Consider the following 25,796-nt stretch of genomic DNA (forward strand, 5'->3'; position numbering starts at 1 on the left):
AAAAAGTAAAAAAAAGAAAAGAAATCTAACTCCAGAGCTCTGACACAAAAATGCCTTAGGTGTTATTCTCAATGAGAGAAAAGGGAAGTGAATCTTTAAGTGATTAAGTGAATCTTTAAGTAAATCTGTCGTACTAGCGTTTCAGGCGGCTCAAACACCACACGCTCCCGACTACGGCGGAATGGAGAGAATGTGCGCATGCTCGGCGAGAATCTGCGCATGCTCGGCGGGAATCTGCGCATGCTCGGAGGGAATCTGCGCATGCTCGGCGGGAATCTGCGCGAGCTCGGCGGGAATCTGCGCAAGCTCGGCGGGAATCTGCGCATGCTCAGAGTTCCGGGGCACAGTTTCCCCGCCCCTTTCAGGCCTAGCAGGAAACGAAGCGGCTCTTTCCGCTATCTGCCGCTTGTCCACCGGAAGCGAGTTGCGACACGGCAGGTTCCCGCCCGGAAGAAGCGACCAAAGCGCCTGAGGACCGGCAACATGGTGCGGTCGGGGAATAAGGTATAAAGAAAGCCATGGACTTGGGCTTTACCCGGACTGGGGATCCGGAGAGGGTGGTTCGGAAGCAGGAATCGTGGGATCGCGGTCAAGCCAAAGAATGGGGCAAGAGAAGATCATGGTGGTGGGCTCAGTCAGGAGGGCCGGGACTGAGGGATGCGCTATGAGAAAAGCTGGAGATTTGGGGTTCCAAGACCTGAATTTGAGCCTCGCTGACTCCACCTCTTCCATTACCCACCCATCCCATCCCTCTTCTCCCTCTCTACCTGCTCTTTGTCTCACCTGCCTCCCCACCCGCCTCCCCTCTCTCTCCCTTTATCCCATTCCACTCCCTAGCCCCACTTCCTCTATTACTTCCGAGCCTGGGTTCTTAAGATCTCTATGAGAATGAAAATTAGCTGTGATAAAGCAACTATCCCACAGGGCTTGTTGTAAAACTTGAGAGGGACTATCTGTGACTAAAATAACTTAAAATTTAAAGCGTCGTATTATTAGCTTTATAATAACGTAGTATCCCGCATTTATTGAAAGCCCACTCTGTGAGGGACGGATCTAAACCTTTTATTCTTATCTCATTTAATCTTCACAACCCCTTGAAGTGAAAACTATCCCCATTTTGCAAGTGGGAAAACCGAGGAATAAAGAACTGTGGGCTTTTCGTGGTGAAATCCGGATTTGAATCCAAGCTGTCTGGTTTCAGGGCCCTGGAGAACCCCTGTGTTGCTAGAAATCTATGACCATTGGTGTCCCAGATCAGTAACAGAAATTACAATGAATTTTCAAGTGATTTTTTTTTTTTCAACATAAAAGAGTGGTAGTTGTCTCTGAAGGGTCACTAGAGAGAGATGTGGTTCCAGGGATTAATGAATTTATTCAATACAGATAAACAAGATACGAGTTTGAGCAACTGATCCCTAGTTCCCTCAACTCCTCATTGAGAAATGTTGATTAAAACGATCATGAACTTTTAATAATGCCACTCACCTCCTTTGTTCGTCCTCTTTCAGCTGCTGAAAACTTTGTAGCTCTAGTGGAGGAGCTGTTTGTCGCAGATGAACTGGAAGTAAAATTCTAACAGCCTGTATTGCTTCGGTATAGAAATGAAGAGTTGCTATGCTACCCAGTTTCTCTTTCTCAGTTTTCTTACTGCTGCCAGATAGGAACTCAGAAATATAGACCATTCTGCTTCCAGACAATAAGTTCCATATTTGAAACCCTTTGATGGCATTTACTGGATACCTAATTCATGACAAAAGTGCTTTAGTCCTCTAGAGTTTTCTGGTTTAAAAGTAGCTTTTGTGGGTGTGTATCAAATAAGTGCAGCAGCATATTTTGTGACTCTTAAGTTTTTTTAGGTTATTATGCCCCAGGCATTGAAACTGGGATGTGCATTTTACTGTTCTCAAAGGAATTTTGTGGTTTATTAGCACGTTTTTTTTTCCAAATAATCTAATTTTACTTCAGAAATCTCTTAGTGCATTGTGTTGTTTGTAAACTAGTGAAAAATAATCTTTTCTTTTCATGTGTTGCCTGAGATATAACCACATTTAGAAATCATCTATAACTTCCCTGATAGGAATTCATTCAGGTTTTTAAAACATTTCTAGGGTCAAGAGATCACTTAAAAAAGAGTAGTTTCTTTATTGATCACTTCTAAATGTTATTTTTTATCCCTCGTATGGAGTCGCATCAGTCTCCCTGTAACTTCCATCTGTTGATCCTGTTGTCTTTCTTGGCAGACCAATCCTTTTATACAACAGTTGTCAAATATCTGGGGGGAGGCCAGACACGGTGGCCCATACCTGTAATCCTAGCACTTTGGGAGGCGGAGGTGGGAGGATTGCTTAAGCCAAGGAGTTCGAGACCAGCCTGGGCAGCACAGTGAGACCCCATCTCTACAAAAAAAATTTAAGAATTAGCTGGGCATGGTGGGGTGCATCTGTGGTCCCAGCTATTTGGAAGGCTGAGGTAGCAGGATCACTTGAGCCCGGGAGATGGAGGCGGTAGTGAGCCATGATCATGCCACTGTACTCCAGCCTGGGTGACAGTGAGACCATGTCTCAAAAAAAAAGGAAAAAAAAAATGGTGGGGAGGAAAACTGTTATGTTCCCTTTAATCTTCTCATCTGACTTAAATATCTAGTTTTTTCCAACTGTTCTTTACATCACGTATTCTTCAGATTCTTCCCTAAGCTGCTCATTTCATGTTCATTTGTAATTAATTTTCCTGGTAAGATGTTAGCCCAGAACTGCTCACAGTTTGTTTGATCGGTACAAAGCACTGCGAGACTGTCAGTCAGAGTCAAGGAATGTCAACTCCAGAAAGGACCTTAAACCTCATCTAGTCCAACAGTTTCCTACCTTTTAGTATTATTAACAGTGAGATTAAGTGACATTCCCAAGGACTCAGAACTAATGGGTAGGAGAGATGGGACTAGATCCCAGGTCTCCCGATTGCTATTATCTTTTTTCACCAGAAGACCCTTCTTTTCTCTTCTTGAATTCACTACACTGTTGATACAGACCAACACATTTAGGCGATGAAGTAAGATAGGTGTGGGGAATGTGGTGCAAAAGACATTTCACGTTGTTGATTGATTTTATAATTCACACTGAAATTGTGAGTTGCCATCAATCCAGGTCTCTTCCAGCTTGTGTTCAGGTAAAATTTGGAAGCCAGGTATAAATAACTTTACATGTATTCCTTTTAGGTTATGTTTCTCTTATTTTCTTAGTCTCCTACATACGTGATTGCTATGTAATGGCTTGTGCCTTAGCTTATGTGATTCCGTCTGTCACTTACTTGTTCACATGATTGACTCCTACTCATTAAGACTCACCCAAAGAAGTCCACATTCAGGAAGCCTTTTCTGCCCCTTCACCGCTCTGGTATCCCCTCCACCAGTCTTGAGTGGATGCTCCTCCTGTGTCTCTCAGTGCCCAGTGCATACTTCTATCATGGAACATTGTTCTGGTATTATTTGTTATCTGTCTGTGTCCTCTACTAGAATAGATTTGGTGTCTTTATTTTAGATCATCAGTTTACAAACTGACTCAAATTGTCAGGGTATACCTCTTAGCATATATATAGATTCTAGCAGTCACTTGTTGTGACAAAAATGCTTCATAACAAATTATGCCCCGAATCAGTGACTTACAGTGAAAGCATCTGTTCTCATGTTTGTAGGTCTGCAGGTCAGCTGCAGTTTGTCTGATGTATATTGGGCATAAATGGGTTTAACTCTGGCCTGCAGGTTGGCATCATATGTACTCATCATGGGTTTATTCTGGGGCTTAGGCCAAAGAAGTGGCAGCTATCTGGAGCATGTTCTTCTCCTGGTAGAAACTTCTGTAGCTTTTAGAAAGTATCAGGACTATTTAAGGGTTTTCCATAGTGAAAATTTATATGTCTTACACACATTCTTATGTAGAACACATCCCTTTTTCACACCTTTCCTAAATACGGATACAGGTTCATGAATACAATAAGCAAGGGACATTCTTACAGTCTTTTCTTATGACTTATTTTCTCAAACACTCTTTGGAACTTTGTTTCCAGGCAGCTGTTGTGCTGTGTATGGACGTGGGCTTTACCATGAGTAACTCCATTCCTGGTATAGAATCCCCATTTGAACAAGCAAAGAAGGTGATAACCATGTTTGTACAGCGACAGGTAAGTTTCAGATTGACACTGAGCTTGTAACCCATGTTTGAACTGCTTGTTGCCTCTACCTACTAATGCAAGATACCAGCCTCCTTATAGTGTCCAGCCCCTCTGTTTGGGGGGATTCTGGGGAGTTTCCTTACATGTACTCACATACAACTTCACCTACCACTAGAGTCTGATATTTTTTCTTCCCTCGTTTTGGCCCCTTCACTAGATACTACAGTTTTTATCGGAAACAAGAGGCAGTAAAAAGTAATGTTTAAAAGCACAATCTCTAGAGACAGATGGCTTGGGTTTGTATCCTTGCTCTGCCATGTCATTTACTAACCTTCTGATGTTGAACAAGTCCTTCAACTTGTTTGTGACTAGTTCAGTTATCTTTTGCTGTGTAATAAACTACCCCAAAATGTAGTGTCTCAAGTAACATTTTAAAAATTCATCATTCATGGTTCTGTGGGATGACTGGGTTGCTCAGTTGGGTGATTCTCTATTGAGGCCTCTTACGCAGTTGCAATCAGATGGCAGCTGGGGCTGGAGTCATCCAAAGGCTCAACTGGACCAGATGTCCAAAGTGGCTCACTCACATGGCTGGAAGACGATGCTTTCTAGTGGCTGTGAGCTCAGTTGGGGCTGTCCGTTAGAATCTCTACATGTGGTTTCTGTATAGTTTCAATTCTCACATGAAGCAGCTGGTTCTAAGGAGTATCCCAAGAATGGGTTTTCTATGAGACCCTGCCTATGTGGCTTCTTAAGACCTATTTTTAGAAGCCCCAGAAAGTCGTTTCTGTTTTCTGTTAGTCAAGCAAGACACTAAGGTTAGGTCACATTTAAGGGAGGAGAATTAGACTCCCTCTCTTGATAAAAAGAGTAGCCTGCAAATACAAGGAGAGAAAGAACGGATGGTGGCTATCTTGGAGGTTAGCTACTACAGTGCCTCAGTGTCCCATGTGTAAAATGAGAATAATGATACCTGTCACATAGGGTAGTTTTGAAGAATAAAAGAATTAATGTAGATAAAGTGCTTAGAATAGTGCTTGGAATATTGTAAACACTATGTAAGCATCAGCTATTTTTATTTCTGCCCCTTCTACTTGGTATGACTGCCACTTTTGCTAAGTCCATGAGTTCCTGCTTCTTTCACTGTCTACTGCTGCTCCTCCTGGACACTTCTGTTTCTTCTGTGTGTTTACACTTCCGTTGGGCACTAGTACTTCCCACCTGTCATTCTAGATTTTTAAAAATCTTGATGACCTGGAGTCCTTGAGGTGTTGTGTCAAGGAAGGTGCTCTAACCCTGTTCTTGGTTATAGTTGTGTTGGTGGAATTCAAGTAGTGTGGCTGTCCCCTAGTATGCTGTTAGAGAAGGTAAGTAGACATGAGCAGGGCAGGAGAGAGGGCCCCCGAGAATGTTGGGCATTTGTGAAGCCATGGTTAGGCAATTAGAAATCCGTCCCTCTGAAGTGATGAGCAGGGCAAGGGAGGGGCCCCAAAGCTGTCAGGTTATCATCGAGGGGAAGACAGGCGGGCATAAAACTATCACTGTAAGGTAATAAGTGGCCATGATTGGTGTCAGGAATTACAGGAATCTTAACAGACAGAAAACACCTGGAGTTAGCAAACCATAATCCTTAAGGTTTCGAGCATGCGCAGTGAAAGAGCAAGATGGTGAACTTTAACTGGTATAAAAGCTGCTTCTGGGGGCGCTCGACCAATAATGCCGAGTTGCCGCTACTGAGCATGCGCATGACTAGTAACCACACTACGCATGCGGCCCCCTCTTAAGCAGTAGCAGGGCTAGTGCGCATGCGTTGATTAATTCGGGCTGCTCAAGGGAGGAACAAAGGAGACTGGAAGCCCGGGAAAAGATGGCGCCGGTGGTTGGGGGGCGGGGCGGTCTAAAAACTAAACAAAGAAGGGCGCAGGGCACTTGATTTTTCACGTGGCCCTCTTGGTTCTCTTCCAAGTGTACTCTGCTTTCTCCAGTAAACTCTCACTTTGCTTAAAATAAATTTTTCCTCCTGCTTTAAACCTTGCTTATGTCTGTCGTTTCAATTGTTTACTTCGAGAAGACCAAGAACCGAGATTACTGCGGAGTCGCCACTCCGGAGTTTCTCTGGATAACTGCCGACTTACACCCCAGTAACAAGAGTATAGGTGTTTTTTTGTTTGTTTGTTTTTGTTGTAGAGAGAAAGAGTCAGAATCAGGAAGTCAGAATCAGGAACTTAGTGCCAGTCCCATACTACATTCAGAATTTCCTCCCCTCCCATGACTGAGATTTTGTCTAGGGCAAGATTACCTTGCCTTAAGATGGATGCTCGTCTAGGCGGCAGATACCTGCCCAGCCTGTATGCTACGCATGCTTGAATCCAGCAGCAGGCACCCAGACACCGTTAGTCGATGTACAACTGGGAATTGTTGTGTTGTTTACAGACTAAAGGATTAAACAGACCCTACAAAAATGAAGAATGACAGAATTCCATTATCTCTCCATACAGCACTCTTCCCCATCAATGTAAAAAGGCCTATGTTAATAATTAGACAGGACTGTCTTTTGTGTCAGATACTATTTTTTGTTTTTATATTTCATTATGAAATATTTCATAAAATAGGCAAATATGGAGAATATACAGGTAACCAATTTTCCCATTGTCTTATGCTGTAAATCCTAATGTTTCATATTTGTTTGATTTTTTTTTTAATAAAGTGTTACAGATAAACCTGGAGGCCCTTCCTTACCCTTTTTTTCTCTTTTCTCAGGATTTTGGTAGTTATTACCATGTATATTTTATACTTGGACATAAGTATATATTCATAAATACTTAGTATTGTATAAAGCTGTCAAAAGTGTAAATGGTTTTATATGCTACATGTAATTCTGCAGCATATCTTTTATCAACTTATTTTAGATCTATTCATGTTGATACGTGTTGCACAAATTTATTCATTTTTACTGGAGTATGATATTTCGTTGTATAAATATTCTGCAATGTATTTTTGCATTCTCCTGTTTGATAGTTTGCTTCCAGTTTTTGTCCTATCATAAACAGTGCTGAAGTGTAAACTTCCTATCTGTACATAATTTTTCTAGGGTATACTGTATATGCCTGCCCCTGAAATTGCTGGGATATAGGCTATCCTGCACTTTTTTTTTTAACCTCTGGAAAATTTAAACCTTAGACATTCCATAAAAGACATACTAAAATCTTTTCACATTACCCATTTTTGGTTCTCTAATTGAGAATTACAGTTTGATTTGGCTGGAAATCATCAAGAACACTTACTACCCTCCTATTTCCACACCTCAACTTCTGCTGAAATGAAGGGTGAGACTTATAGTCAATGAAAAACATCTGTTTAGAACCTAAGAATTGTCATTGTCTGTAAGTCTCATGTTTCATCCCGCCCAATACTATATGGCCCCAGGGACCTGCCATAGGGAGGTTTGGTTGTCCTGCTCCCTGAAGGTTAGGTATTTTATTGCTTCCAGATTGTTCTAATATGGTTTTCAGCCATCTGACATTTTTTTCTAGGTGTTTGCTGAGAACAAGGATGAGATTGCTTTAGTCCTGTTTGGTACGGATGGCACTGACAATCCCCTTTCTGGCGGGGATCAGTATCAGAACATCACAGTGCACAGACATCTGATGCTACCAGATTTTGATTTGCTGGAGGACATTGAAAGCAAAATCCAACCAGGTTCTCAACAGGCTGACTGTATCCTTTTTCTGCCAGAGAAGACTTTAAGAAATTTCCTTTATTCTGGGAATCGTACAGCAGTTTGATGAGACACCCCCAGAGTTTCAGCTATGAGTATATGGGTATATTTTGCTCTGAGGAGGGGGAGGTAATGTGTTAATAGGGTTTAATGTGAAATTAATCAGTTTAAAACAGTGCCTGGGCTCCCAGCCCTCCACTCACTTCCCTGTTCTCTGCATGGGTGATACTGAGAGGTTGGGAGGCATAGGAAGGGGGAAGATCCTAGGGAGTATATGTGAGCATTGACTATATGCAGAGGGTTTTAGTGGTGCTCGTTAGAAATGTTTGGAGGCGGATAAAAAATATTTTTAAAAGAGCATCCTCCCAATGTTCTCTCCTTTTTTTCTGGATGGAAGATGTTTTTGTGCCAGAAATCAGATTGATACCCAAAGTGAGATTTCCAGTTTACTCCACAGGTCCCCTAATTTTAAGGGATCATCACTCTTGTTCTTTTTCTAATCAGTTAGTAGTGCTATTCCTGATCACTGGGAAGTGCTGTTGTGTTAGGAGTGACTTGCAAATGCTACATTATGGTTCGCTTCATATTTAAGAATGGACTGTGGCCACCAAAAATGGGTTCTAGATACTATTAAATGACATAATTTTTGGTTAAATGCATGCAATGTGTTAGGTTACCTTTTGTTTATATTTCTTGGTTGTTTTTGGCAGAATATATAGTTTGATATATAGAATGTATGAATATATGTTAGTGAACTTTGGAAGAATGGCACTCAGGCAAGTACTTTAAGTCATCACATAGTTCAGTGTCCACAATTTCCAGCATGGTGGACTTCATTGGAAAGAGTTGCGTGTTCACATGAAGAGACTGTTTGGTGATATCCCTATCCTTAACTAGCTGAGTCCTGGATGCACTAATCGTGAGCATGGATGTGATTCAACATGAAACAATGTAAGTGTTCCAAGGAAGAGAGCTGGAAGAGAATCTTTTTGCAAAAATTGTATGGGTTAATGTATTGAATGTACTTTGTGATTCATTGTTAATCAAGCTGCATGTTTGTGTGACAAGAGAAACATTTTATAGAATTGAATGGTTCAGTCCAACCTCTCTGTTTTTTAAAAGTTTTAAAAGGGGAAGGGCTATACTCGGTGAGTATTTCTCTGGGAGAAATAAAACATTTGGCTTATTTCAGTTTACTTCCTATTAGACTTAAGCTGATTACCAGGAATTTTAAAAAACACTAAGTGGTATAAGCCATATGTCATTGATATTAAGTGCATAGTAACTCTGGCCAACTTCCCTTTTTTGTTGTGTGTGTGTATGTTTTTTGTTGTTTTTTTTTTTTGAGTTGGGGTCTTGTTCTGTCACCCAGACTAGAGTGCGGTGGTGCCAATATAGCTCACAGCAACCTCAGCTTGATCTCCTGGGCTCAAGAGATCCTTGCATCTCAGCCTCCTGAGTAGCTGGGACTACAGGTGCACACCCAAGTCCAGTTAATTTAAAAATTTTTATTTTTGCAGAGACGGTCTCACTATTTTGCCCAGGTTTTCTCAGACTCTTGGCTTCAAGCAGTCCTCCTATCTTGGCCTCCCAAAGTGTTAGGATTACAGGCATGAACCACCATGCCTGGCCTGCTTCCTAATTCAGTATTTATTTAATTATTGTGCCTTGGAAGTGTTATCTCTGGAGACATATATGTGCATGTACACATACCTCTTGCCTGTCAGGAAAATCATTTGCACTAAAATCCCAGACCTAAATCTGTGTAATCATTTCTCAATCTCTGTACATCCTCTGCCAAATCTTGCCACACAAAATCTGTGCATGGAGTCAGAGCAGGATATTTAGAAAGTGAACCTGAGCAAGGCTGAAGTTAGAGTATGCTGGGAGAATTCTTTGTTTACATTCTGCCTATGTGGAGGCTGGGAAGGGATATTTTTTCATCACATTTGAGTTCGGAATCCAGAAACATAACATTTCCATAATACCCAGAAATTTTGGCCAAGATGTTCAAAGTATAAAGTGTATCAGGGTTGATTATGAATTGAATAAGAACTTAATTGGACTACTAGAATGTAATCACATTTATTAACTCTAGATCCATTTCTAAGCTTCTCTCCTCAGTGACCAAGTGTATTTGAATTTGTAGAAAAATAATTCAGGAGAATGATTTCTTAATATGATAACTCTCTCTTTTAGAGGAAAGAAGTTTGAGAAGAGGCATATTGAAATATTCACTGACCTCAGCAGCCGATTCAGCAAAAGTCAGCTGGATATTATAATTCATAGCTTGAAGAAATGTGACATCTCCCTGCAATTCTTGTAAGATCCTAAGAATAATGCATGTAGACAAATCCTATGATTTCCTAATATAGTGAATGGGCCCTCTGTATAGAGTACTTGGTTTATGGGAATTTTCGCTTTCTGCTCCAAGGCTGAATCTGTCAGATGACTGACTACTCAGCAAACATTTGCTGGTTACTCTCTGTGTTCTAGGAACTGTTCTGAGTGGTCGTGACAAAAAGATGAAAGTCAGCGATCCAGAAGAATTGAGCTTAGTGGCAGATCATTGTTTAGTGTTCTTAGACTCAAAGAGTTGAGGATTAGAAGAACCCTTTGAGGATATTCAATTTGTCTCCTTCCTGCATAGAAGGCTTTACCCAAACAGCAGATTGATGGATTTTTTTTTTCTTAAACAGCTCTAGAGAACTGTGTCCTATACAGAGTGCATGTTTTAGGGTAGACAGGAATGCCAACTTGGGAATCATTCTAAATACATAACATGTTTATGTTTAACTCTTTTCAGATCCAAAAGTTGTAGACACATATATAAAATTTAATTTGCTTATGTTAATTCAGAGATGGAGTATAAAACTTCAGGGGAAAAATATGTATTTCACAATTTATTAGGGAGAGAATTCTTCCTCAAAAAGTAACTTGAATATTCCCTCCGGGATTTACTTTCTGTGTTATATCCCTAACAAAAATTTCTTTTCACTACACTAACCCTTCTTGCTGCATTTGAAACATATTTTTTCTTGTCCTATTTTTGGTGAAAGTTGAGTGATGGTATAGAATGTTGAATTATTAATCTTCTGGGAATACTCGTTTTTCAAATTGAGAGCTATGCCAAGAAGCCTCTAGGTTAGAGTGGTAAGCCTTTGGCTTCATAAAATGCCTGCCTGGGGGTATTAAGAACTTGTTTTGCATGTGTGAGTAGTCTTCTCTTAAGACTACAGAGCGACATCTCCTTTCTGTACGACTGTGGAAAAAGAGTTCAGAATAACCCATCAAACCAATACTTGTTAAGATGGTACTTCAGAGAAATTAAGTGCTTTTAAGTGACACTTCTTACTGAGTTGAGGTTTTTCTCAGTACTTCAGAAGCCCAGCTCAGCTTCTGGTACTTTTTCATAATCTCAGGATGCCTTTACATGTTAGAAGCAGACTGCATTTCAGTGAATGTCATTCGAAAGAGCTACTCTTTTTTTCCATAAGCAATACAGAAAAGTGCAGAAGAGGAAGCATAGCCTTTGCTTCTATTTGCTTTTTATTTGGTTGTATTTTTTTCTTGGTAATATGCTTTCTTCCTGTGCTACAAACCTCCAGCATACAAAGTAGAGTTCATAGTTTTACTGTTTGGTGTATTCCATGTACAGCTGATTGTTGTAATTGGACTAAAAAAATACCAGCAGCTCAGAGAAGCCCTGTGTTCTGTTTTTAATTTATTTTTAATTTTTTTTTTTAGAAACGAGGTCTTCTGTAGTGGCATAGTTATAGCTCACTGCAGCCTAAAACTCTTGGGTTCAAGTGAACCTCCTACCTGAGCCTTCTGTATAGCTGAGACTATAGATGCATGTTACCACACCCAGCATTTTTTAGTTTTTCTTGGTTGTTGTTTGTTTGTTTTTGAGATGGAGTCTCGCACTGTTGCCCAGGCTGGAGTGCAGTGGTGCAATCTCGGCTCACTGCAACCTCCGCCTCCCAGGCTCAAGCAGTTCTCCTGTCTCAGCCTCCCTAGTAGCTGGGATTTCAGGTGTGTGCCACCACGCCCGGCTAATATTTGTATTTTTAGTAGAGATGGGGTTTTACCATGTTGGCCAGGCTGGTCTTGAACTCTGGACCTCAAGTGATCCACCTGCCTCGCCCTCCCAAAGTGCTGGGATTACAGGCATGAGCCACTGTGCCTGGCATAGTTTTTAGTTTCTTCTACTGACTACTGAGGAAGCTTATTTCTGATCTAATGCAGAATAGACAGAATAGTTATTATTTCTTTTTCCAGGATAACTTCCTTTCTCTTCACTTTTACGACATTTGTCCTTTTCTGGTTATTGCTTTGGAAACAGGAGTAACCTGATGCAAACCCTGTGTCTCACGCTTTCCTCCCTGGAAACTTTTTACCTGATAAATGCAGGACATGCAAATTACATCATGCTGTATTTGCTAAGTATATGAAGAAAAATTGTAAACAGCCTTATTTTAAGTGTAGCAAATAAAATGAGAAATCACCTTAAAAACAAATTTATTTCTCACAGTTCTGGAGGCCGGGAAGTCCAAGATCACAGCACTAACAGATTTGGTGTCTGCTGAGAGATCTCTGCTCTCAAGATGGTGCCTTATTGCTGTGTCATCCCATGTCAAAAGGGCTAACACTGTTCTCACGTGGTGGAAGGACATAAAAGGCAAAAATGGCAAAAAGCCTCTCCCTTCAACCATTTTTTTTAAGGTCGCTAATTCCATTTATGAGTTCCCCACCCTCAGGACTTCATTACCTCCTAAAGGGCCTCTGTCTTAATAGTATCATATTGGTGATTAGGTTTCAAAATAATGATTTTGGGGGACACGTGTAGACCGTTACAGTGTGGAAGAGGCCAGTCGGAGAGAGTGAAGCCAGCATAAAGGCAAATGAAGGTAAAATAGAGACAGAGAGAGTAATCCTTGCCACAGTTGAGACCCTGGGTCTGGACTTCCTAAGGCCTTGTGCCACCCTGCCCTTTCAGTTACTTGGTTATGTAGTAGCCAGTGATTTTCCCCTTTTACAAACCAAAGAGGTTTCAGTCACTTGAAACTGGGAGAATATTGGCTAAGGTAGGTAAGAGTCGTTTGACAGATGAGAAATTTGAAACTTGATAAGGTTGACTGATGTGCTCATTTTCTCATAGCTGATGAGTTACAGTTACAGGATTAGAACACTAACTACTGTTGATCTTTCTTAATAGCTTGCCTTTCTCACTTGGCAAGGAAGATGGAAGTGGGGACAGAGGAGATGGCCCCTTTCGCTTAGGTGGCCATGGGCCTTGCTTTCCACTAAAAGGAATTACCGAACAGCAAAAAGAAGGTCTTGAGATAGTGAAAATGGTGATGATATCTTTAGAAGGTGAAGATGGGTTGGATGAAATTTATTCATTCAGGTAAGAATTGAAAACATTGATGGGAATTTTTAATTGTACCCACGTAAATTTCTCTTTTGATTAGAGGTCTCCCAAATGTTTCCTTTTTCTGGGCCACTCTCGAATTAGTCATTGCTTAATATTCTGAGTTTTATTAAAGAAATAGTACACCCACCCTTAATCACCCTTTTTAAAGTTTGTGTTCTTGGCACATGTTTCTCATTTATTTCCAGGACCTGTGTCAGTGAAGTTCAGGAATATATAGATACCATGAGAAATTAACAAGTCAAATTGCAAAAGATGAAATAGTAGATTTCTTCATTATGCCAAGCTTGGGATACATTTTTTGGGCCCTTTTTTTTTTACACATCTACAAAAAACATTATTAATTATAGAAAGTGGTCTCAGATCTGAGATAGTCAGTATCTTCTTATCATCCTATTAAGGTTTTAGAAAGTAGCATACTATGGTATAGTGATTTTTTTTTTTAAACTTTTGATCACAAAGCAGTTTGAGTGAAAAAAAAAAAAACCTGCAATGTAAAGAGTTCATAGCCTACTTACTTTACGTGGGCGTTGGAAAGGCAAAATGATTTAAGGAAAGTGAATTCCTTGAAGTACCGTGTAACAATAAAGCAAACTGCTTTTTCAACCATCCAGCTAGAGACTATGGAAGAGACCATCTCCTTTATCCATCTTATTCTTGGTTGGAATTGGACATACATGCATTTTGAGCAAAGAACCTAAGAAGAATCGGTGGCATCTAGAATAGTGTGTGTCCTATGGGGTTCAATTTGGTAAAAGTGGCAATAGAGTACTTTACATAGCAGTATGGCTTGGGTGGTTCAAATTCTCAGGGATAATACTGCTTGATATTCTTGAATTATTTCCAGCTTATCAGTCTGTACACAAAATACTGGCTGTTTAAGCACATTGAAGTAGTGATTGAACAACTAGAATTTTTTTAAGTAGTTACAGTGTATATCTCCTTAATATTTTTTCTCAACGACCATTTTTAATATTTCCGATGAGCTATAATTGACAAAAATTATGTTCTGATTTTCTAAATACAGACAGCCTTGAAAAATGATAGGTAAATTTAGGAAACAGAATTGCCCACGGGATTGCCCTAGGAATCAGTGAGGAATCCTGTGAGGTGAAGTTTCTTGGCGTCATGTGTTCTTGTCACAATATTTACAGATATGTGTTCCTAAGTTGTTTCTCTTTCAAATTTGGGAATAAATGCCTTAAGCTAAACATATTACCCATGATATCACAAAGAAAAATTAGGCTGGACACGGTGGCTTATGCTTGTAATCCCAGCACTTTGGGAGGCTGAGGTGGGCAGATCAGTTGAGGTCAGGAGTTCGAGACCAGCCCGGCCAACGTGGCGAAACCCCGTCTCTACTAAAAGTAAAAAAAATTAGCTGGGCATGGTGGTGCATGCCTGTAGTCCCAGCTACTTGAGAGGCTGAGGCAAGTGAATCACTTGAACCTAGGAGGCGGAGGTTGCAATGAGCCAAGATCATGCCACTGCACTCCAGCCTGGGTGACAGAGCGAGACTCCGTCTCAAAAAGAAAAGAAAAGAAAAATTAGAGGCCAATATAGATTACTCTTTAAAAAGTGTTTTTGTTTGTTTTTTAAATTTTTCTGTAGCATATCAGATAGGGAAATTACTGACTATGCATTGTTTTAGCATTTCGACGCTACTTTGATTTTAGGTCTGCCATGAAGGTGTAGACCAGAACTTTGCCATCCAGTACAGTAGCCATTAGCTACATGTGGCTATTTAAATTCAAGTTAGTTAAAATTAAATACATTTTAAAATTGAGTCCCTTAGTCATATTATCTGTGTTTGAAGTGTCTATTGGGCTAGCATGGTTAGAAATAGAACATTACCATCATTGCAGAAAGTTGTACTAGACAGCACTGGACTAGATTATCTCCATATAGATCTTAGGAAGAGAACTTGACATCTACCTGGGGAGATTGAGCTCTACTGCAGAACTGAGTCAGTTGTTCTTAGATTTTTTTTGAGACAGGGTCTCGCTCTGTCATCCAGGCTGAAATGCAGTGACGTGATCTCAGCTCACTGCAACCTCTGCCTCCCAGGTTCTAGCAATTCTCATGCCTCAGCCTCCCAAGTAGCTGGGATTACAGGCATGCGACACCATGCCCAGCTACTCAGATCTTATATATTGGATGCCCGTCTTTAGAATTTTCCCTGAAATAGAATCTAAACCTCATGGTGATTTTAGGCCATGAGGTTTATATTCTGTTTGACTAGTAATGTTGTATGAGACACGTTAGACCTGGTTCAGACCCATTCATTCCTCAGCAAATCCAAAGCCATTGTGCACCATAGGCTTTGGAAGCTGGGTGTCAGGTAAGATATCTACTATTCGTTGTAAATTATTTCTGAAAATTGGAGTCTCTTGCGACCTGTCTGTCCATAACTCTGTGGATAATGTAAAATAATTCTCTTTACCACTTTGTAGATCTGTTTTTTATCTGTACCAAGGAGTTCAGCCAGAAAGTCTGGACTGTATGCTTTGAGTGTATTTTGTCATTAATTCCTTTGCTGCTTATTTTAGTGAATACCGCAAATTCCACCTATCTCCTATCATCTTCCCTGTTGTGTTTGATTATGGGCCAGATGAAAATATGATTGATTTTCACTTTTGTTTAAATGAAGCAGCACTCCACAACACTGTTTGCACCTCTCCCCAGCTTTTCCCACCAGTAAGAAACCTAGAGTTAACGTGCTTTACCTTGAGACTAAATATGAACTAAATTCCTTTATTCCTTGGATAGTCTTTAACTCTCACTATTATATACATATAAAAACGTGTATCTTTAATATTCAGAATTGGAATTAATGAATTATAGAGTTGTAAACAGTGATGATAATTATAGGATGGTGCCCTCCCTTTGATACTCTAGAGCAGAGGTTCTTTTTTTTTTCCTTTTTTCTTTTTTTTTTTTTTGAGACAAAGTTTCATTCTTGTTGGCCAGGCTGGAGTGCAATGGCGCGATCTCAGCTCACCGCAACCTCCGCCTCCCAGGTTCAAGTGATTCTCCTACCTCAGCCTCCCTAGTAGCTGGGATTACAGCCATGCGCCACCACACCTGGCTAATTTTGTATTTTTACTAGAGATGGGGTTTCTCCATGTTGGTCAGGCTGATCTTGAGTTCCCGACCTCAGGTGATCCGCCTGCCTTGGCCTCCCAAAGTGCTAGGATTACAGGTGTAAGTCACTATGCCGGCCCTGAGCAGAAGTTCTTATCCTCAGGTCCGTGGTTTTCAGGGAGTTGGTAGTGAATCCTTTATATTGTGTGCAGACTCATTCATGAATGTGCTTTTATCACATCCTCAAAGGTGTCCTTGGTCCTGAAAAAATGTTAAGAACCTCTGGCAGAGTTGAAATAAAGTATTGAATAAGAGGAAAATAGAGCTGTTCATTTTCACCTGTTAGTAAAGTAATTCAGCTCCTCTTCCCTTCTAAGCCAACTCACTCTTGCCCTGGCTATCTCCCAACTTGTGGTTGTTGTTTTCCGGCCATCTCCTGCTGTTTCTCTCTTTATAATTAACATTAGCTCACTTCTCATTGTAGAAAATCAAATGCATCATCCAGCACAAGTTAACATTTAAAAATTGTTGCTTTCATTTTATATTTTTCTTTATTAAGTGAGAGTCTGAGAAAACTGTGCGTCTTCAAGAAAATTGAGAGGCATTCCATTCACTGGCCCTGCCGACTGACCATTGGCTCCAATTTGTCTATAAGGATTGCAGCCTATAAATCGGTAAGTGGCAGGTACACATTTTTAACAGAAATGTTTCCAGGCAGATAAATACGTGTATATAAGGAACAGACAATTCATGTGTGTGTTACTCGGAACCATAATTACTGCTTTTCTAGTTGTTCTCCCTGCTCATTTAATCTCTGTGTTTAGCTTTTTGTGTAAAAGGCAGGCTAGGAGAGGAAGTTTAAAGAATTGTCTATAATAGAGTTTGATTTCCTCCTCTTTTACTTTCTCTCCATTGGTAATTGATTGTTAATCATAAGTTCTAGGCCTGTCTCTTTTTTTAAAAAGAAAGAAAATGAAATGCATTAAGCTGTGTTATTGTAGTATCATAGCAGAAATGTAGATAATGCACCAAAGTTAAGTTCAGTTATGGAGCTCAGTGACACCTAATTCAATTATGAATGATCTGATAGTAACAACATCTGTGAAATGTAAAAAAATGTTTTGTTACTGTAAAATTGCATTTTATAATATATGTACATTTATATACAATAGCACACTTTAAAAAATGAGTTGCTTTTGGTGATTATTTGATGAAATTCTAGTTTGAGTAGGAATCTGATGCGTGCCTTCATATAAGCCTCCTTGCCTTTTTCCTTTAAGTGTTCAAAATAAATAGGAACATTTTAGACATATAAAATAAATATACAAAAACATGTTTTTATGTATTTAGTTTTTTTCTTTGTATATTAAAGAACTTAATTCCAAAATACATGATATATCTGTGAGAACCTTGGGGCAGTTCTTTATTTATTTCAGCTTCCATCAGAGCCTAGAATAGTGTCCCTAGGAGTGTGAATATAGTCTCCCTCCTTTTTTATTTTGGCCTGCTTTTCAAATTTCTTTGTTGATTTCTGACACAGATATATTGCTGCTTTTTTTTTTTCTATTGGAAACTATGATAAAATGTATAGTCCTCTTTTTATTAAACAGTCTGGCTGGGTGCAGTGGCTCATGCCTGTAATTCCAGCACTTTCAGAGGCTGAGGTGAGCAGATCACTTTAGGCCAGGAGTTCGAAACCAGCCTGGTCAACCTGTCTCTACTAAAAATACAAAAATAGCCAGGCATGGTGATGTGTGTCTGTAGTCCCAGCTACTTGGGTGTCTGAGGCATGAGTATCGCTTAATCCCGGGAGGCGGAGGTTGCAGTGAGCCAGGATCGCACCACTGCACTCCAACCTGAGGGATAGAGCAAGACTCTGTCTCAAAAAATAAAAATAAATAAATAAAAATATTAGACAGTCAGGTTTTGTATAGAAAGTGTGAATGTAAATATTTGTGGATTACTTTTGGGAGAAAATGAAATGTAGAGAAGGTTATCCAGTATATTTTGTTATGAAATAAACTAAAATTTTCATAATAGGCATGAGCAAACAAAATAATGTAGCTAGAGTAATTGTTCTGGATTTTTGTCTGTGGCAGAGAGTGTATTAGGTTTTCATCTTCTATCAATTGGAATCCTAACTTTCCTTGTTTTCCCTTTGTTTTGGAATGTAAGATTCTACAGGAGAGAGTTAAAAAGACTTGGACAGTTGTGGATGCAAAAACCCTAAAAAAAGAAGATATACAAAAAGAAACAGTTTATTGCTTAAATGATGATGATGAAACTGAAGTTTTAAAAGAGGATATTATTCAAGGTATGTCAGTAAGAGTTTTCACTGTTGCCTAAAAGACATTTTCTTCAACATGATGTGATGCAGGCTGGGGTTTGTATTATTCTTTGTTTAAAGTTATTTCTTTGAGTTATAGAGATATAACAGTTTGAAAGGATAATGAGACCCTAGGTCCTTTAGCTCATTTGTTGGGTCTTAGGCAGGTTGCTTCTCAGGAGTACACTTGGGTGTTCCATCTCTGTGAGTTTTAAATGTCTTAAGTGATAGTACTCAATACTTGGCTTTATTTTAAAGTTTGAAACTCACTAGCTAGGAGCATGTTTAATATGGTTGAACTAAGGTTTTTTTGTTTATTTTATTTTTGACTTTCATGGTGATTATTCTTCTAAGGGCCAACTTCAGGTTTTATGTCCTACCAGATATGCTTCCTTAATTTAGGGGCTGAAAATTATTTGTATTTATTATATTGCTTCATATTAAATAGGATTTTTTAAAAGTTGTACTCCTATGTTATACCCATTTGGATTGAATAGTGTGTCTAGATGGCATCTTTATCCAGAGGACTTAGAAACTAGCTGAGGATATCTGTATGTTCAAGACCTAAAATTATTAAGATACCAAATGATGGTTAAGATAGAAACAAGAGTCCTTAGATAAATGTTTTGCCAGGCTATTCACTACCCAGTATAGTTTTGATTTGCAAGTCTTGAAAAGAATTCTTTTCCTCTGTGACACTGTATTTCATCTTACAGTGTATATATTTGTGTGTGTTGGAGGAGGGGGTTGTTTAAAGGTGGTGGTGGTTATGATTCCTTCCTTTCTCCTGATGGATTGTATGTAGAATATAATTAATACCTACAATTTCTACCAGTTCTTGAATTCAATTCTGTAGCATAGAACATGAATTTTGGAATCAAACCTGGGTTAGAATCTTGGTTCCATCATTGGTTAATCATTTGATCCTAGTATAATGACTGGCTCATAGTAGGAAGAATAGCATGATTAAAGCCACAAGACCTGGAAAGTAGGGGGACTTCTCAGAGATACTAAGTAGTCTACTTGGGTTGGTGTATTGAGCATATACAGGTTAGTACTTGAGGGTAGCATCTAATGGACAGCCTGCATTTTCTCTTTTAATCATCAGCGACCATCTTATAAAGCAGGTACTCTTTGTTATTTCCATTTTATAGATAAGGGAACTGAGGCTGAAAGACACTCGTTCACATATTCAAAGCCACACAGTTCTCAACTAGCAGGACTTGGATCTAGGCCTGTACTGCTTCAGAGTCTGTGCCTGCATTCTATTCTGAATTTGGACTGAGTAATGAAGGGCTTTGGTTAATAGGCTAAGAGTTTATGCATAACCTTGAAAACAACGTGGAGCCACTTACAGTTTTGAGGAAGAGAATGTCATTGGGGCTATGTTTTAAGAAGATTAATATGACAACTGGTTGTAGGATGGATTGGAAGGAGAAGGATCTAGTGATAAGGATGGATGCCAGTTCTTTTGGTTGTCAGCAAAGAAGGCATCCCTGGTTATCTTAGGCAAAAAGGAAATTTATTGCTGGGGCAATGGAGAGGGAAGAGTTAAAAACTGCTTGGGTTCAAAGAGCGTAGAAGTGCATCTTTTCTCCTGTCCTCCAGTTTCCAGCCCCTAATCAGCTAGGGGTTTTTGCTTTTTGTTTTTTGTTTTTTCTTGAACTAAGGGACCAGTATACACATGTGGGCAAAGGAATCTGGTTAAATGTTGTAGTCTATTGTAAGTATACAATGTACAAAAGTTGGAATTATATGCCATTTCAGTAAATGAACCAGAAAACATAAAACAGTTTTAGTTAGAATGTTCATTACAAGTTAACACGATTCACACGATTCAAGTAAGATGATGACTGATGACAGAGATAAGACAAACATTTGGTTTAGGTACCAGTCTTAATCATGTGCCATACATTTCCCTGTTAATTTTTTGTTGGAAAGTTTGGTTTTGTCATTAGCTTTTTAAAAAAGACATACATGGAAATAAAAATGTGTTTCTATTTTGAGACGGAGTCTTGCTCTGTCGCCCAGACTGGAGTGCAGTGGTGCGATCTCAGCTCACTGCAACCTCCACCTCCCAGGTTCAAGTGATTCTCCTGCCTCAGCCTCCTGAGTAGCTGGGACTACAGGCGCGTGCCACCATGCCTGGCTAATTTTTTTTTGTATTTTTAGTAGAGACAGAGTTTCACTGTGTTAGCCAGGATGATCTCAATCTCCTGACCTTGTGATCCACCTGCCTCGGCCTCCCCAAGTGCTAGGATTACAGGTGTGAGCCACCGTGCCTGGCCTAAAAGTGTGTTTCTTTTTAATAAAATAAATGTCATCAACAGACTAACAGGAACAAATAAACACTAGATCACAGAATCTGTCCCTGGATATGAAAGTTTTATTGTGTCTTGGGGTAAAGATGCATGTGCTTTTCCTTTGCATTTGTCCAAGGCCAGAATCCTTGGATTTTGATGCTCCTTCTTCCCACAAAACATAGAAGATACTGTGTATTGAAAGGGTGTGATTTTTCATAGAATATAGGCTACAGAACAGGGCTGGACTTTTTTTTTTTTTTTTTTTTTAAGAAGCCGAGAGCCTATATTTATATAAATATCCTATGTAATTAAAAAGAAAAATACAGTTAAATCCCAGAAATAAAAGAAATTTAAATATAGAAGAATATATAACTTATCAATTGAATGTTTCCAAACAGAAGAGTTTTAGCTTCTGTCAGGCATTGCATATCTCCAGCATACGTTTTTGAGAACATTTTGTTCTGAAAATTTCCTGTTGGCATTTTTCTCTGTGGGTCTCTAGGTTTCTGAATAATGTGTTCTTATGTTTACAAATCATGCTGTACTTTAGTCAACCATGGTTTATCTTTGGAGGATAACTAGTACGTTAACATTTGCCAGATTTTTTCTTTTAGGCTGGGTAATCATTGAGCTAACTAGATTGCAAAATATGCTACTTTAAAAAATGTAATTAGATTTTAATCATCTCTATATTGTATATGTGGTTTGTGTATCTGCTGCTGCTTTTTCACCATTGATCACAAGGGGCAGTCATCTGATTCCAGGGAATAGAAGATGGAGGCTTGCTCTGGCGTGTGCGTGTATTGTTAATGTATGCATGGAACTAATTTCAGCTTGTAGAAAATGAGGCCCCATATGCTTAACAGATGCTCTTCTCTTTTTCTCCAGGGTTCCGCTATGGAAGTGATATAGTTCCTTTCTCTAAAGTGGATGAGGAACAAATGAAATATAAATCGGAGGGGAAGTGCTTCTCTGTTTTGGGATTTTGTAAATCTTCTCAGGTACGATTGTGAACAAACTAAATGAGCTTTTTCCTAGCTGTTATTTGAAATGGTATGCTTTTGATTGGTCATTTTATTTATAAGGTATATTTATTTCACTTTTAATTTTTCTAAAATGTAGTCTGGGGGTTAATGTTGCCATGGTATGTATTTTATACATTGGGAAACTGAGGTTCAGAGCCGTTAAGTAAATCTATATGAGCATAGCAAACTAAAAATACAGGATGGTTTTTGAATGGGGAATGGAAGTGGAGATGAGGGGTATTTGAATTATGTGGGCCTAACCCTCATCCCTTTGAGGTTCAGTCTTCTTGAGCTGGTATTATGGTGAAAGTGCTCATAATGTCTCAACTCTAGAGGTGGGAGGGCATAAAAATGCATGAGAAACATTGCCCAATACAGCACATTGCATGTTCTTAAAAATAAACCCCAGGCTCCAGATTTCATAGATCAGACAAAGTTGATCTTGGTAGATAAGTGCAGGTGGTTATGATTTTCAGAACTCTTCAATGCTCATTTTCTAATCTGGTATTAGTAGAGCTGTCTTGACCCCTCTTGATACTGTGCTAGATAAGTTAATTGAATTTAAGGGGGTGGGGGGAGAGACATGCAGTACTTATTTTTGATTTAATTTCTCTTTCTTTCAACCCTTCCCCTCTAATTCTTCACTCAGGCCTCTACTGTTCATCAGTGCCTCAGTGCTACTCTTAGGAGGAAATGCAAACCACTTAGCTTTGTTCTTAGGAGACTTCATCATCTGATCTTTGTTAATCTCTGTAATCTAATTTTTCACCTTTCCTCTCACACAGTGGCACTGTACTACTCCAAGAGCAGTTCTCCAAATGTACCATGCTTTTACAGCACTCCAGACTTCTATTGATACTGTTTTCTCTGCCTGGAACGCTTGTGCCCAGACTTTTCTCTTAGTTCCTATTTGTCCTTTTAAGTCTAGACTTAGGTGTCACCATTTGCAGAAACCTTCCCTGATCCCTCATGACCAGGCTTGGTGCCCTCCTTATGTGCTCTTAAAGCACCATGTAACCCTGGACCATAATACTACACTGCAGTTAATTTCATATTTATCTATTGAAGCTCCTCAAGGGCAAGATTATATTTTGTTCACTGTTGTGTTTACAGTGCTCAGATAATCTTGGACGCATGCTGGGTGCTCAGATATTTGTTGTGTTGTATTGAATTAAACTTCAGGTAATAAGGTGTTTTTAGTATCTGAATGTTTTTCAGTAAGAGGATTTTGAATGGAATTTCTTGGCAATGTGTGTCATGGTTATACATGTTACTTATTTTGGATCAAAAGCAATTCTTTTCCTCTCTTGTAGGTTCAGAGAAGATTCTTCATGGGAAATCAAGTTCTAAAGGTCTTTGCAGCAAGAGATGATGAGGTGAGTTGGCAGCAGGTCTTTGAGGTAGTGCTACAGAATTGAATTGTAAGTCTATGAAAGCAAGTTGTTTGGGGCTTTTATAGTTTAAAATGACATGAATTCTTGCAATAGGAGTGGGGAAATCCACTGATGTTTAACTGAAAATGGAGATGTGGTAAATGAATTTGTGTTAGCATGAGCACAAGACCCGAGGACATGGAGACCAAGGAAGTATTAAAAACATTTTGAACCACTGCATTTAGGAATGGGAATTTCACAGTCAAATGTTAAGGAGGGTTGGGGTCAGGTTGACATTTTGTGTTGTCATAAGCATCCTGGATGTGCACTTCAGTGACTCACTAGACTGCTTTTGTCATTGAGGAAATGTGTCTTTTCTCTATTCCTCTCTCTTGGTACTCTTCCTGCCTCCCCAAGATACTCTGTTTTCAGGCTGGTTTTTCTCTAGCTAACAGCCTATGACTGCTGCATTCTATACTCACATCTGCCCTTTCTGTAAATATTTTCTGTTTGATCTCCAAGTTAGAACTAACTTTGTTGGAGATACTGATTTTAACTGGAAGATTGCAATCTACTATCTGTTTAAGGCAGCTCAAGCAGGTTTCCAAGTTCCTGAAGTATTTGCATTTGTAATTAATAAACTGGATGTAGAAGGCTTGTTTGGGGTGGGGGTAGGGTGGTGGTATAACTAGTATAGTTCTCTTTTTCTCCTCACTTCTGGAAGGTAGCTGGTTGCTGATATAGTGGATGGGTATGCCATTATTAGAACAGTTAAGGGAAGAAAATGTTTGGCTTCTACCCTGTTTTGAATGAATTATTAGAGCACAATATTAGCATACATGAATCTTCAAATTTGAGAATCCTACTTCATGGATTTCTCTTGCATCAAATCCTGTTGGGAATCATGGAAGTCTAGTATATACTGTCAAACCACAACTTAGCTGAAGTTTTATTTTGTTTTGTTTTTTTAAGAGACAAGATCTCATATGTTTCCCAGGCTGGCCTGGAACCTCTGGGCTCAAGCGATTCTCCTACCTCTGTTTCCCAGATAGCTGGGACTATAGGTGTGCGCCACCATTCCTTGCTTCTGCTGAAGTTTTAACTTCCACTTACTGTCTCTTTATGCAAAGAACATTCTGATCACTTCATGAGACTTGCTGGGTATGCAGTGAGGAATCACAGAGTTGTGTTGAGACACACGTGTTGGGTAATGATGTAGGCTTGCTAGCTAAGGGCAGCCTTGTGGATTGTGTAATTCAAATCTGGCCTTATACAACACTAATTTCTGTATATCATAGGATCACTTTGAGATAACTCAAGAAAAACAGATTTATCTCCTAATGGCAAAGGGATACTCTCTAGTGTCAGTTTTTGAGGTAGTCAAAAAATGATAATATCTAATTGGAGCTTCTGAGATAAGCAAGGGAGTAAGGAAACAATGTCATATGAGGACTTCCAGTAAAACAAAACAAAAAAATGCCTGGAGAAGACTTGTGTAGGTAGGCAGGGGTGTAGGAGGGATGGCAGACATAATAGCACTCTTCATGCATTTGGAGAATTATCTTGTAGAATAGAAATTAAACTCTGCTTCGTATCAGAGGGGTGAACTGGAAACAACAGGTGGTGCTTTTTGTTCAAGATGAAGAATTATTTTGTCAACAAGGATTACTGTCCCCACTGGATTGTTTTCTTGTAAGATGATCAGATCCCCATTTCTGTAAGTTTACAATAAAAGTCTTTATCACCACTAGTCAGATGTACATGTGGATTGTTAAACTAGATGAATACTGTTGTTTTTTAGCTCAAATATTCTGATTCTTTGGATAATTCCCTCTTTAAAAAGTTTTCTCTGGTCATTAGCATACAGTTTTTTGTATTGAGAATCTATACTTTCATGTGCTGATTTGCACTGTGTGTAGAAAACGAGGGAAAAGAAAGGAAGGAAATGGAGCTTTAGTTAAGTTATACACAGCTGTAGTACTGTTTCACCATGTAGCAGTCATTCACAGCCCCATCCTTCCTTCTTCTTCTTCTTTTTTTTTTTTTTTTTTTTTTTTTGAGACGGAGTTTGGCTTTTTGTAGCCCATGCTGGAGTACAGTGGTACGTTCTCGGTTCACTGTAACCTCTGCCTCCCGGGTTCAAGTGATTCTCCTGTCTCAGCCTCCCGAGTAGCTGGGATTACAGATGCCCGCCACAACGCCCGGCTAATTTTTGTATTTTTTGTAGAGATGGGGGTTTCACCATGTTGGCTAGGCTGGTCTTGAACTCCTGACCCCAGGTGATCCACCCCCCCCCCTCGGCCTCCCAAAGTGTTGGGATTACAGTTGTGAGCCACCGTGCCCAGCCCCTTCCTTCTTTTAAACATCCT

General features: G+C 39.5%; 1 protein-coding gene across 2 annotated transcripts in view; it reads left to right on the forward strand.

Moving 5' to 3' along the window:
- The first annotated feature begins 265 nt into the window (after positions 1 to 265).
- XRCC5 (X-ray repair cross complementing 5) overlaps positions 266 to 25,796 on the forward strand; it is a 96,993-nt gene continuing 71,462 nt past the window's right edge. Inside the window, exons 1-10 of one of the 2 annotated variants that reach the window (XM_016950457.4) lie at positions 266 to 504; positions 4,060 to 4,173; positions 7,698 to 7,881; positions 8,785 to 8,833; positions 10,082 to 10,204; positions 13,101 to 13,292; positions 16,960 to 17,074; positions 18,576 to 18,714; positions 21,918 to 22,030; positions 23,368 to 23,430. In XM_016950457.4, coding sequence (XP_016805946.2) covers positions 325 to 504; positions 4,060 to 4,173; positions 7,698 to 7,881; positions 8,785 to 8,833; positions 10,082 to 10,204; positions 13,101 to 13,292; positions 16,960 to 17,074; positions 18,576 to 18,714; positions 21,918 to 22,030; positions 23,368 to 23,430 — 1,272 coding nt within the window. In that variant the 5' untranslated portion in view covers positions 266 to 324. The remainder of the gene's footprint in view (positions 505 to 4,059; positions 4,174 to 7,697; positions 7,882 to 8,784; positions 8,834 to 10,081; positions 10,205 to 13,100; positions 13,293 to 16,959; positions 17,075 to 18,575; positions 18,715 to 21,917; positions 22,031 to 23,367; positions 23,431 to 25,796) is intronic. The other variant, XM_054679335.1, reaches the window with a different exon arrangement.

This window comes from Pan troglodytes, chromosome 13 (assembly GCF_028858775.2).
Source record: "Pan troglodytes isolate AG18354 chromosome 13, NHGRI_mPanTro3-v2.0_pri, whole genome shotgun sequence".
In the NCBI taxonomy this organism is placed as follows: domain Eukaryota; kingdom Metazoa; phylum Chordata; class Mammalia; order Primates; family Hominidae; genus Pan; species Pan troglodytes.